This window comes from Leucoraja erinacea, chromosome 24 (genome assembly GCF_028641065.1).
Source record: "Leucoraja erinacea ecotype New England chromosome 24, Leri_hhj_1, whole genome shotgun sequence".
In the NCBI taxonomy this organism is placed as follows: Eukaryota; Metazoa; Chordata; class Chondrichthyes; order Rajiformes; family Rajidae; genus Leucoraja; species Leucoraja erinaceus.
The window spans coordinates 19,262,409-19,276,542 of NC_073400.1; the positions used below are offsets into that span (position 1 = coordinate 19,262,409).

At 51.4% G+C, this 14,134-nt stretch overlaps 1 protein-coding gene and 1 non-coding gene across 5 annotated transcripts in view; one reads left to right on the plus strand and one right to left on the minus strand.

Moving 5' to 3' along the window:
• Positions 1 to 4,697: 4,697 nt before the first annotated feature.
• Positions 4,698 to 4,771, plus strand: trnar-ucu (transfer RNA arginine (anticodon UCU)). The gene has a single exon. It is a non-coding gene; the product is annotated as a tRNA-Arg (tRNA).
• A 4,319-nt stretch (positions 4,772 to 9,090) lies between these two features.
• The window catches only part of LOC129708715 (ubiquitin carboxyl-terminal hydrolase 2-like), a 29,466-nt gene continuing 24,422 nt past the window's right edge, over positions 9,091 to 14,134 (minus strand). For all 4 annotated transcript variants that reach the window (XM_055654658.1, XM_055654659.1, XM_055654660.1 and 1 more), the window contains 3 exons: positions 13,973 to 14,080; positions 11,960 to 12,074; positions 9,091 to 9,185 (listed from right to left, as the gene is read on the minus strand). In XM_055654658.1, the coding sequence (XP_055510633.1) occupies positions 9,098 to 9,185; positions 11,960 to 12,074; positions 13,973 to 14,080 (311 nt within the window). In that variant the 3' untranslated portion in view covers positions 9,091 to 9,097. The remainder of the gene's footprint in view (positions 9,186 to 11,959; positions 12,075 to 13,972; positions 14,081 to 14,134) is intronic.

A 14,134-nucleotide genomic window follows, 5' to 3' on the forward strand; every position in this document is an offset into this window, starting at 1 on the left:
AGGCAAATGTAATGCTAGCATTCATTTCAAGAGGACTAGAATATAAAAACAGGGATGTGATGTTGGGGGAGGGGAGGGGAAGAGGGAGGGTGAAGAGGAGGGGGAGGGAGTGCTGGGGATGAGGGGGAATGGAGGAGGATAGGGGTAGGAAGAGGGATGGGGAAGAGCAGTTGGGTGGAGGGCTGCCGTGACTCGTGTCACAAGGGGAACCCCTCAGCTGCGCCTGTGCAGTTGTGGGCTATGGGTCAGTGGTGGAATATTGCCTTGGGGCACGGGCCCAACGGGTCCGCACCTGGTCGAGTCATTTTATAAAACTCTATAAGGTCACTCTTCTAAGCTTCATGATAAAAAAGTTCCAGCCTCTCCTTATAACTAGTTCTGGGAATAGAGTTGACTGAAGAAGGGTCCCAACCCGAAATGTCACCTCTCCATGTTCTGCAGATGTGGGGCCTGACCCGCTGAGTTATTCCAGCACTTTGTGGCCAGTAATGCTAAGTGTTACATTGTGGGAGGTTCAACCATCGTGCATTCTAGGCACTCATCCCTCTGTGTCTAAAAAAGAACTTCCCCCACACATCTCCTTTAACCTTTGCCCCTCTCATCTTAAACCTATGCCCCCTAGAATATTATTTTTTGATCCTGGGAAAAAGGTTCTGACTGCCTATCTGTACCATAATTTTATATTCTTTTATCAGGTCTCATGACCTCTGGCATTCCAGAGAAAAGTACCCAAGTCAGTCCAACTTCTCCCTATAGCTAATGCCCCCTAATCCTGGTATAATTCTGGTAACCTCCTCTGCAATTTTTCCAAAGCCTCCACATCTTTCCTGTAATGGGGACCAAAGTCCTATAGTGCTGCATCATAGCTACTTGACGTATATTTGATGCCCACAGATAGGAAAGCAAGTATACCACATGAGTCAAGAGTGTTTTATTGTCATATGTCCCAGATAGAACAATACAATTCTTACTTGCTCCAGTGCAACAGAATATGCAAACATAGTATGATATGACAAACGAGAGAGAACTGAAAATCTCAGTGTGTATATATACACATATTCACAACATACCCATACTTACACATACATATACTCAAAAAAACAAACAAAACAGTGCAACAATAATAATAATAATAATAACAGTCTGATAACAATAATCATAATAGTCAGAGCCTATATGAGGTTGTAGTGTTTAATTGCCTGATGACTGTAGGGAAGAAGCTGTTCCTGAACTTGGACGTCACGGTTTTCAGGCTCCTGTACCTTCTTCCCAATGGCAGTGGTGAAAGGAGTGTTAGGCCAGGATGGTGCGGGTCTCTGAAGATGCTGGCTACCTTTTTGAGGCAGTGACTACGATAAATTCCTTCGATGGTGGGGAGGTCAGTGTTCACAACTTTTTGCAATCTTTTACGCTCCCAGACATTCAAGTTGCCAAATCAGATAATACTGTAGAAGTTCAAGAGAATCCTCTTTGACATACCGAATCTCCGTAATCTTCTCAGGAAATAGAGGCGCTGATGTGCTTTCCTTATATTGAGAGCCAGGTTGTTGTGCTGGCACCAGTTGGTCAATCTCACTTCTATACTCTGGCTCATCGGCATCTGTAATTTGTCACACACAACAGTGGTGTCGCTGGTGGACTTCGCACTATGTCCGGTTGCACAGTCATGAGTATAGAGTGAGTAGAGCAGGAGGCTGAGCATGCAGCCTTGAGGTGCTCACGTACTGATTGTTAATGTGGGTGAAGTATTTCTGCCAATTTGGACAGACTGCTCTGTGGATGAGGAAGTCAAGGATCCAATTGCAGAGAGATGCGTAGAGACCCAGTTCCGTGAGCTTGGTAACCAGCTTTTTTTTAATCAAAAAATTATTCAATTATTAAAACATAATATTTACGCTACAATAAAACAAGGCAGAACCCACCACCATAACACAATACAAACATATATCCATAATAAACTACAATACAGCTATGTTACAATCCTTATTGAGGATACATTCAACACCCTGCGGAGCCCAGCGGTCCCGGAACTCCCTCAGGGTGTTGGTAACCAGCTTCGAGGGGATGCTGGTATTGAATGCCGAGCTGTACTCAATAAACAACAGCCTGACGTACGTGTCGAGGTTCTTGTTGAGGTAGGAGTTGATGTGCGCCATAACCAACCTCTCAAAGCGCTTCATCACCGCGGACATTAGTGACACTGGTCAATGGTCATTGAGGTACTTCATCTTACTATTCTTGGGCACCGGTATTATTGATGTCCTCTTAAAGCAAATAGGAACCTCAGACCTCAGCAGTGAGAGGTTGAAAATGTCTGCAAAAAACTCCAGCCAGTTGATCTGCACAGGTTTTGAGAACTCGACTGGGTGTACCATCAGGTCCAGATGCTTTCCAAGGGTTTACCCCCCTTGAAGGATCTTCTGACATCGGCCTCTGTGACAGTGACCATAATACCATCAGTGCGTATCGGGGCTCGGGAAGGCACATCAGTGTCCTCCCTATCAAAGCATGCGTAGAACGAATTGAGCTCTTCAGGGAGTGATGAAATGACTGTCGCTTGCGGTGGCTCCTGATTTGCTTTCTTTACCACTCTTATCTACTTGTCTTTCCACATTCCGGGAGATTTTCACTGTACCTCATACATGTGACAATAAACTAAACTGAACTGAATTGATGGACTTGGACCCCAAGATCTCTCTGTAAATCAATATTGTTAATTAAGGGTCATGCCATAAATTGTATGTATTTTCCTTTACATTTGACCTCCCAAATTGCTAAATTTAACACGTTCAGATTCAGGAGCAAAGGGGTCCTTCTGCAGTTGTACAGGGCCCTAGTGAGACCACACCTGGAGTATTGTGTGCAGTTTTGGTCTTCCAATTTGAGGAATGACATTCATGCTATTGAGGGAGTGCAGCTTAGGTTCACCAGGTTAATTCCCGGGATGGCGGCACTGTCATATGTTGATAGAATGGAGTGGCTGGGCCTGTACACTCTGGAGTTTAGAAGGATGAGAGGGGATCTTAATGAAACATATGATTATTAAGGGTTTGGACACGCAATAGGCAGGAAACATGTTCCCGATGGTGGGGGTGTCCAGAACCAGGGACCACAGTTTAAGAATAAGGGGTAAGACATTTAGAACGGAGATGAGGAAAAACATTTTCACACAGAGTTGTGAGTCTGTGGAATTCTCTGCCTCAGAGGGTGGTGAAGGCTGGTTTTCTTGATGCTTTCAAGAGAGAACTAGACAGATAGCGAAGTCAAGGGATATGGGGAGAAGGTAGGAACGGGGTACTGATTATGGATGATCAGCCATGATCACATTGAATGGTGGTGCTGGCTCCAAGGGACGAATGGCCTACTCCTGCACCTATTGTCTATTGTCCATTGTCCATTAAACACACCTGCAATTTCTCCACCAATTTCTGCAGGTAATCTATGCCCCACTGTATACTTTGACAACTTTGCTCACAGGCTAGCAACATTGGTGTCATTCTCAAATTTACCAACCAACCCGTCTACATTTACGTCAAGTCATTTATATGCAGTATATCACAAACAGCAGAGGTCCTAGCACAGATTCTCTGCAAAACTCCACTGGTCACAGGCCTCCAGTCTGAACGTTTGTCATGATCTCCTCGCTTGTCTCTCCCAATAACCTAGGATGCACCCCATCAGGTTTTGGGGATTTGTTCATTATAATGGTCTTCAAGAGCCCCCACGCCTCTTTCTCCTTAATTTCAAACTGCCCTTGCAGGTGACGTATTCTCCACTAGCTCAGGAAAGCACTTGTCCGTGGAGTTCAACGGATTAGTGGGGTGGGAGATTGCAACCTTCACATGGTCCGCTTTGTATCGACGAATGCAATCAACCTGGCGTGCACAGTCAAATTAGATCAAATGGAACAAGTTGTCCTACAACTTTAGGCTTTAAGAAGAACGGATTAGTCTTAAAGGTCAATCGGTCTGGAGAAGGGTCCGGACCTGAAACGTCGCCTGACCATTCCCACCACAGACGCTGCCTGACCCGCCGAGCTCCTCCCGCAACTCGTTTTTCGCTCAGGATTCCAGCACCTGCAGTTTCTTGTGTCTGCACGGTTAGGCACGTTGGTCGGCATGGACTAGTGGGGCCGAAGTGCCTGTGGAACTCTGCCTTGCTGCCCCCTTTCCTTGCTCCGGATTTGTGGAGGCAGCTGTGAATGGCCGAGAATTCTGGTGCTTTCCCCGATCCAATCAAACGGGGTTGCCGGGGGGAGAGCCGCTCTCTCACTGCTCCAGAGACCCGGCACCGGACCCGACTACGGACGCTGTCTGTGTGGAGTTTGCAAGTTCTCCCTGTGATTTTCCCCCGGGTTCTCCGGTTTCCCCCCACATCCCACAGAAGCGTGGGCCGCTCCAACCTGCTCCCAGTGTGTGGGCGAGGGGTAGAATGTGGGGGCGGTTGATGCGAGTGCGAGAGGGTGAACGTGATTCAGTAAACCGCGCTGCCTGGAGCCGGAATGGGCCGAATGGCCTCCGTCTGCGATCTCATGTTTCCTCTCCTTCCTTGGATTTCTCATATCCCAATCCAGTTGGAGGAGGAATCCAGGTCCGGGTCTTGCCGCACCCCATCTCTCTGATCCACCCCACACTGTAATAACGCTGCCATGAAAATTTACTCAAATTCTTGCATCCAGGAGCATCGAGAGCGGGTCGGTCTCTGTGGCGCAATGGACGAGCGCGCTGGACTTCTAATCCAGAGGTTCCGGGTTCGAGTCCCGGCGGAGATGATTATTAAGAAATTAATTAATTTTTTTAAGACCATTCTCCTTCCCCCCCCTAAATACCACACGGGATAAAATTTACAGATTTCTGCAAAGCAATTTCCCTCTGACACGGCGGCGGCTGCCTCGCATCGCCGGGTACCGAAGCCGGTCCCACTCACTGTGAGAGATCCACATATAATCGTGGATCCCCATATCTGCCTCGCAGCCCATCCCTCGCCATCTGCCCCCTCCCCTCTCCCCACCAACCCAACTCTCCCCTCCCACCCAGGCTCCATCACCCTCTCCTCTCTGCATCCCTTTCTATATCAATCTGCCCATTGTCACTCTCTATATAGTTACAGCCCAACCTTTTTCGCTTTAAAACTCCCCATCCCCACAGATAGCATTCTAACCCCTCTATATATATATATATATATATATATATATATATATATATATATATATATAGCTATACTTCTACATAGCGATACTGCACAGTCTCTTCTTACTGCGCTCCAACCCTCCCTCCCATATCTCTCACTGTGTTGTACACATAATAGCTGTATCTCTCTCTAGTCTAGTCTTATCACTTTCGCCCCCTCTCTACAGAAATAGTTATTTATATTTACCTCGTCGCTAGAACAAGTATCTATGTTATCCATTCAGAAAAGCTCTTATCTCACCATTCTTTCACTCCACTTTTTCTCTAACTTTCTCTATAAACAGGTCCCTGTTATTTCCACCCTTCTTTTCGTATCTGATCATTTACCTCAAACCCCAACGTCTGCTCTCTCTCTCTCTCTCTCTCTCTGCAACCCTGTCACTTTGCCCCCTTTCTCTCTGTGGTTATTCATTAATCACCCTCCCCCCCCCTCCACCCTCACCCCCATCTGCGCACCAACCGGTCGAGAGTAACTCAATGTGACCCCAAGTCTTAGTTCGTAAACACCGTGTATGTTTGTGTGTGCGTATGTCTGTGTGTGTGTCTATGTGGGAGCGCGTGTGTGTCTGTCTGTGGCTGCGTGAGTGCGTGTGTGTCTATGTCTGTGTGAGTGTGTGTGTGTGTATGTATGTGTCCGTCTGTGTATGCGTGTGTGAGTCTATCTGTGTGTGAGTATGGGTGTGCGTTAGTCTATCTGTCTGCGTGTGTGAGTATGAGTGTGTGTTAGTCTGTCTGTCTGCGCGTGTGTGTGAGTATGAGTGTGTGATAGAGTCTATGTCTGTGTGTGAGTGTGTGTCTCAGTGTGTGAGTGTATCTGTATCTTTGTGTCGTGCATGGGGCACATTGAGAGGCCCTGGCTACAGCAGGTCGGTGCTGATGGAGCCGGGATCTGTCCGAGGTACTGAAAGCCGAGTGAGCTGTCGGCGGTTCTGAAGGCGGCTGTGCTGAATCCCAGAAATTTAACAGCGCGGGCGTCGGCTATTCGGCCCATTCCGTCAGTGTTATTCCAGAATTAGCCCGCGTCCTGATCCCACCCTCCCTGATTGAGTCCGTACCAGGTAAATCCCGTCACCCCTCCTCATCCTGTTTAACTGTGGGAGGGTCTTTGCCTCCCCTTCCCTCGCAGAACCCATCCTCTGCAGAAGCCCTTCCTTATCCCCTCTGGTCGCCAGTTTCTGCACCCCACCCCCTCCCCTGATCTCTGACCCTCTGGAGATGACCTTTCCTATTGACCCTGTTCAGGACCCTCACTATTTTACCCCCATCGATCGTTCCCACTCCCGCCTCTTCTGCTCTGGGTAAAACAATCGCAGCCACTCCGGTCTTCCATCACGACTACAACGTTCGAGTCCCGACAACATCCCGGTGACCCCCCCCCCCCCCCCTCCCTCTCCAGTCTGACCCCGTCTCTCCTGGTAGGTGGTGAGCAGAACTGTCCGCGGGGCCAGGCTGGGTTTTAACTGGTATTGGACACGGTTCCCGCACCCACTCCTTGCTCTTATACACTGAACCTCGTCTGGAGGACAGGGAAAAGTTTGACTTCCCAACCCCATATAGCAGTCCCACTCCTTTAGGGATCTGTGTGTGTCACCACAAGACCAGGTTTAGTGCCCCCTACATTTAATTGTAAATCACTGCTATCCAGAACAGCGAGCGAGGCAGGCTACAGAGTCACGGAAACACCCATCACCCACCTCTCCTTGTCTGTTCTTCCCGAGGCGTCCTGGGTCCAATCTACATTTAACTTGTGATGGAAGGGCGGGCCTGGATGAAGCTGCTGAAGATGGTCGGGCCCAGGACACTGTCCTGAGGAACTCCTGCAATGATGTCGCCAGAAGAAGGTGCAGGTGCTGGCATCTTGAGTAAAACACAAAGTACTGGAGTAACTCAGCAGGTCAGGCAGCACCTGTGGAAGGAAATGGCCAAACGATATTTCGGGTCAGGGCCCTTGATCAGGCTGGTAGAAAGCTGGGGAAGAGAGGTGTGGGTGGGGCAAAGCCTGCTACAGGTGATGGGAATCAATTGGCAGGTGGGTGTAGTGAGGGGCATCATCGTGTCAGATAAGGAGCGGAGGATTGAGATGTAATGCCGGAGAGAGGGATATGGGTGGAAGGAGACATAGGGAGACGAAAGAGGGGGATAAAAGGAAAATGGTGCCCCTGGAGTAGAGGAAGTGGGGAATGAGCATAACGAGGAGGGGGAAGATACAGGGCGATGGGGTGATGCTAGAAACATACCTACACAAGGGTGGGATCGAGAATGGAGGCTAGATGTTGTGAAATTGGGGAAGTCAATGTTCATCTCATTGGGTTGGTGCTGTACCTACAGTTTGTGCGTGGCCTTAATCTAGCAATGGAGGAGGCCCAAGTCCGAGGTTGTTGTTATGGGGAGTTTAAACGGTGAGCAGTCTGGAGTTCTGGCTGTTCTTGGTGGACTGAGCGCACGTTTGGTGAAATGGCTGCCCAGTCCTCCCTTGGCCTCACTGATGTAGAGGAGTCTGCAGCAATGTCCTGAGAGGATTGGCCTCCCGTAATCACAACCACAGACCTATATCCTTGAGCCCTTTGGTTTCCATGTGTCAGTGTTGAACCACAATGATGAACCACTGGCTCTTACGCCCCAGCTGGAGGTACACGACCCATAGACCATTGAATGGCCACTGCACTACCCCCCCTCCCACCCCCAAACCAATCTGACACTGGCAGGGGCCAATACCCAGCCACACCTGGTCGACACATTCAGCCACCAAGGCTTACACGGACACTCCTGATGCTATGTGTCGTCACAGCTGTAACACGAGAGGCCGTGACAACCCTAAAGGCAGTGACAAGGAGTTAACCGCCGATCAAGAGGTTCTCAGGTCGAAGCAGATGCAGGTAATACAAACCAGGCAAAAATGTAAAATAGTTTATTTTGTGTGTGGCATTTTTCTGTACAGTTTGATTCTATTACAATATTTACAGCTGCCCAGTTATATTTACAGAAAACAATGTGGGCAACGGGAGAGTGGCAGAGGGGGAGATAGAGAGAGCATGGGGATGGGAGAGAGAAAGGCAGAAAGTGAGAGAGCAGGGGAAGAGAGAAATGAGAAAGGGAAAGTGAGAGTGAGAGGAGTGGGGGGCAGTGAGGGGTAGGGGAGAGTTGGGGTGGGAGGGAAAAGAGACTAAGAGGGAGGAGGGAGCAGAGGAGTGTGGAGGGAGGAGGGGAGGAGGAGGAGGGGAAGGCAGTGGGAAGGTAAGGAGAGGGAGAAAGGAGGGGGGAGGCGATGGAGATGGGAAGAGGAACCGTTAATAGACCCGTGTATAGGAGAAAGAGACGAGGTTAGTGCATGGCAAAGGTGGGGGAGTGAGCTGACTGGGGATGGGGTCAGCGCATTGGGTCAGGGTGGGTGACCAGTGGCGAGGGGCCGGGGATTAGAGGGTGGTGTGTCCGTGACCCTGGTAAGGGGTGGGTGACATGGGCTGGTCCAGGTGGAGTAGATTTATTACTGAGGTCAGGGGTCAGTGACCACGATTAGGGGGTCAGTAACGGGGGTCGAGACCAGGGAGGGGGGTCAAGAACTAGGGGGAGGGGGATCACGAGGGCCAGGATGGGTGACTGGGGCCAAAGGTGGGGGGTGAGGAGTGAGGGGGACACATTGTGGGGACGGGCGATGGCTTATTTGGGGGTGGGGGGGGGGGGGCAGAGTTCGAGGTGGCTGCTGCAGTGACAGGGACCCGCCATCCCTCCCCTCCCTCCCCCGGTGACCCACAGCCCCTCCCCCAGTCAGACGATGCACACACACGCTCCTGTCCAAAGCCTTTACTGTAATCTGCTGCTCTCTCTCTGTCTCTGCTAAAGCTCCGAGGTTAGGCGACTGCATACGGGTTCGGCCTCACCTCCCCACCCCACCCACCCCCCCCACCACCTCACCGCGACCCCACACCCTGCTCCAGCTCGTAGAACAGCAGGTAGGCCTCACTCGATACAACTTGGTTGTCCTGTATTAGCGACACCCTGCAGAGGGAGAGGGGGGGGGGGGGTTCGAGAGAGGGACGGGGAGTGACAGGGAAGTGGAGAGAGAGGTACGGGGAGAGAGGGGGGAGGGGAACAGGGATATGAGGGGGGAGAGGGACAAGGGTGAGAGGAATGGAAAGATGTTGGAGAAAAGGAAAGGATGAGGGGGGACGGGGAGAGAAGGGACAGGAGATGAGAGAGCAGAGAGAGGGAAAGAAAGGGAAGATGGAAGAGGGAGGAGAGGAACAGGGGAGAGAAGGATGGGGCAGAGTGGAGAAATGTAAGGTAAGGGAAGGGGGAGAGAGGGAAGGGAAGGGGGAGACAGGGACATAAGCGGGTGGGGTGGGGGGGGGGGGGGGGAGAAAAACGAGGAGAGATGCCGAGAGTAGAGAAGGGGGAGACAGGAGGTTGGAGATAGAGAACGAGGGAAAGCGAGAGTGAAGGCAGGGGGGAGAAAGAAGGTAGGAAAGGGAGAGACAGACGGGAGAGGGGAAAGAGGGGAGGGAGGGGGGAAGAGGGAAGAGGAGAGGGAGGCAATGTGAGGAGGGAGCGGGAAGGGGAGAAATAGGGAGAGAGGAAGGGAGAGAGAGAAAGTGGGGATGGAGAGGGGGAAGTTGGGAAGGGAGGGATTTGGGGAGAGGTGGGAGAGAGCATGAGTGAGTGAGGGGGAAAGGATTTGACACATTTTGTAACATTTGTAACTGTTTTAATAATTGTTTAAAAACACAGTGACATTCTCTCCTTTAATCAAGGGGCAGAAACTCCAGTTCTAATGAAACAACTTTTCCTTTATTCATTTTGAGGATCTGGGCCTCAGCAGCAAGAGCATGTCTTGCCCATCCCTCATTGCCCAGAGAAAATGAGTGCCAGCTGCCTGCCTGACCCAATGCTGCCCTTCTGGTGAAGGTGCTCGCACGGTGCTGTCGGGGAGGCAGTGCCAGCACTTGTATCCAGTGACCATAATGGTCACATTATTCCCAGTCAAGGTGAGGTGAGACCTGGAGGGGAACCTGCAGGTGGTGGTGCTCCGCTGTTGCTCTATCCTTCTTGGTGGGAGATACGGCGGGGGTTGGGAGGTCCTGTCGGAGTAGCCAGGGTGCGGACCCACAGTGCATTTTGTAGATGGTGCACTCTGCAGCCACTGGGCAATGGTGGTGGAGGGAGGAAGTGTGTAGAGTGATGGAGGGTGTTTGGGGAGGTGGATGGGGAGGGGGTGGAAGGAGGGTGTTTCGGGTGGAGGATGAGTTTTTGGGATGGAGAGTGGGGGGGGGGGGGGGGGGGGCAATCGAGCGGCTGATTTCTCCTGGACGGCGTTGAGCTACTGCAGAGTTGTTGGAGCCGCACTGACCCAGGTAAGAGGAGAGTGTTCCCTCACGCTTCCGACATGCTGTGGCTGGGGCAGGGCCCTGGGCTGTCATAGGGACTGGGTCTGGTCCAGTGGTGTTTGTGGTCCAGTCTGAGCCCAGGGTGTTGATGTAACTAACGTGCAGCCGATGTAACAGGAGGAGGGGCAGCGAGAGCTGCGGTCTGCCTGCACGGGGAGGGGGCCTGTGTGGGAGGGGGCCTGTGGGGGAGGGGGCCTGTGTGGGGCGGTAAGAGTGGGCTCTGCCTGCACGGGGAGGGGGCCGGTGTGGGAGGGGGCCCGTGTGGGACGGTGAGAGTGGGGTCTGCCTGCACGGGGAGGGGGCCTGTGTGGGGCGGCGAGAGTGGGGTGGGGGGGCTATTTACTCCTGTCTCTTGAATTGTAAATTCTCTGGAATTCACAAAATCATTCAACAGCAAGCCACTCTGCCCCTCCTGCCTGCTTGCCACTCACTGCCTAACATTGTACACAGCCCCAATTCCCTGTCTATTCCCCACCCCCGTCTGCCCCCTGTAACTCAGGGACAGTGCCACTTGCCACATTGGGGAGTGCACAGATTCACAAACTCCCTCTTCAGCACGTCTGAAATGTCGGCCCCCAGCTGTGTTTTGAATTAACAGTGAATGAACCACATCCCCCAAATCCACATCCCCTGGGAGATCCACATCCCCCGGGTTCATGGTGAAGACAGCACTGTCCCTTCCTCACAGCAGCTGAGACAGTACTACGGCCACCGTCTCACTGAGGTAAAGAGTATGGCCTTGAATCCTTTTTAGGTTAGTTTTAGTTTGGAGATACAGCGCGGCCACAGGCCCTTCGGCCCACCGAGTTTGCGCCGACCAGCAATCCCCACACACTTACACTATCCTACACACACTAGAGACAATTTATACTTATACCAAGCCAATTAACTGACAAACCTGTATGTTTTTGGAGTGTGGGAGGAAACTGGAGTTCCTGGAGATAACTCACGCAGGTCACGGGGAGAACGTACAAACTGTGCGGACATCACCCGTCGTCAGGATTGAACCCTGGTCTCTGGCGCTGTAAGGCAGCTGCTCAACCATGCTGCCAGTACAGGCCAGCGCACCTTGGGCCCTGCCCGCTGGCTTCAGTGACGGGTGTACATGGACACCAAGGCTCATGCACCAACACACCCAGACTCTCAGCCGCTCCACAAAGACCCAGCCCTGCTGGAGTGGGGGAGGAGCTACAACAGCTGGCACTGAGGTCAGGAGATCTGGCACATCTGGATCTGAACGCCTGGGCAACGGTAACTAAAGGTGTGGACGTGGGGTTGGGCTGTCTGCTTGTGCTGTCTGCTGGCATTGGGAGGGAACCCTACTGGCAAGGGGCTTGTCTCGGTTGCCCCGTGCCCCTGGAGTGGGTCCTGGCAGCTTACTGTGCCTACCTGGAGTCGTTGTAGACGTGCCACTTGCCCATGGACTTGCAGTAGGCCGTGTAATGCCCTCCGTTTACAGTGCCAGTGTGGTTACAGACCGCATAGAGGTCGTACACGCCGTTACCTGGGGAAACAGGCTGGGTGTGAGACAAGGTCAATGTCTCTAGACCACCACCCACACATTCACAGCCTGTCCCAGCACCCACACACAGTCACGTGAGCATGGAGACAGGCCCTTCCGCCAAACTCATCCATACTGACCAAGTTGCCTGATTCAGCAAGTCCCACTTGCCTACACTCACCCATATCACTTTCCAAGACATGAACCGTTCAAGTGTCTGTTAAATGTTGTAATTGTACCCGCCTCTAATTCTTCTGGCAGCTCGTTCCATGTACCTACCACCCTCTGTGTGAAAAGGTTGCTCCTCAGCTCCCTTTTAAATCATTCCCCTCACTTTAAACTTGTGCCCTCTAGTTTTACACTCCTCTAAGCACTGGGGAAAAGTCTGAGTATTCACCTCATCCATGCCCTTCATGCTATCCTCTCCAAGGTTTTGTAAACCAGCATCTTCAGTTTCTTGTTTCTTTCATTCAGGTAAATATCTTCTGCACCCTCTCCAAAGTTTCCATATTCTTCTCTTAACTCAGATTAGTTTAGTTTAGTCTTAAACCTTGCACGTGCTTCCTTTTTCGTTTTGACCAAATTTACAACCTCTTTGGTCATCCAAGATTCTCTTACTTTGCCACCCCTTATCCTTCCTCTTTCTTGGAACATGCCGGCTCTTAGCTTCGATCAACTGGCCCCAGTTTTTTCCTGCTTGCTTTATATTCCTCACTGGCTAGAGGGTGAAGCAGACTTGAGGGGCAACATTTGTACACAGAGGGATAATGTACATGGAACAAGCTGCCAGAGGAGGTGGTAGATGTGGGTAGAATTGCAAAGTTTAAAAGACATTAGGACAGGTACATGGATAAAACATTTGGAGGTAAATTGACTAAATGCAGACAAATGGAAGGAGCTCGGGTATCTTGGTTGGCATGGATTTTGGGCCTGTTTCTGTGCTATTTAATTCTATGACACTCACTCGCAGTGCACATGCAAACATACATACAGCAGACATGCACAAATGTACACGTGTAGAAACACAATCAGTAACAAACACGCACACACACTGCAAATGCTCACAAATGCACGCCTGCACGATCAGTCACACAGCCACACTCTCCGTGCAAACATCACACACACACACACACACACCCGCTTCTTGAATCACAGAGACATACACCACAGCGCACAATCCACCAACTACCCACGTACATTAATTCATGAATCCCATTTTTCTATTCTCCCCACATTCGTAGCAACTCCACCTGGATTCTATCCCACACCCCCACTAAGGGGGGAATTTACGGAGGCCCATTAAGCTGCCTTTGGGCTGTGGGAGGAAAGAGGAAACTGGGGTAAACCCACACGGTCACAGGGAGAACATGCAAACTCCACATAGACAAAGTCTGAGGTTGGGATCTAATGCAGGTCCTTGTAGCTGCTAGGCAGTAGTACTACCCGCTGCACCACTGAACCGCCACATGTGATCCTCCCGAGCTTCCATGTAGTGCAGTGCTGGCCGCAACGTCCCAGTGTGGGACAGAACTGTTTAAGTATCTGTTTAAATGCTTCTAACAGCTAGAGGCCCTTCGGCCCAGCAGATCTTGCCAGTCCCTCTGCTCCCTCCAGCGTCCCCCTTTTTCTCTGCGTACCACTCCATTCCCCATGCCCCCTGTAATGAAGCAACAGTATTGTCCTCAGACCCCTCCCCTATGCAGGTGCGTGTCACCTCACCGATCGCTGGCCAGAGGAGCTCCCATTGATCTACTCTGGGGTCCCCTCTCACACCAACAACCTCCGGTCCTGTCCGTCCCACCTACCAAACCTTTTCCCTGCACCTACCCAATCCCCCCTGCCCATCCTTCCGCAGGGGGAGACCCCGTCCCCTCACCCATTTCATGGGCAATCACACTCACCAGCTCTCTCTGCAGAGTAGTGTCGTAAACTCAGCCCGTACAACGGGAAGTCCACAAAGGTGGTGCATTTCCTAATCGCATAGCGACTGAAAGCAAAACGATTCAGGTCTGAGGAGCTAGTTAAAGGCCGTCATCATGGACTGTGTACAGGTGGGGGGGGGT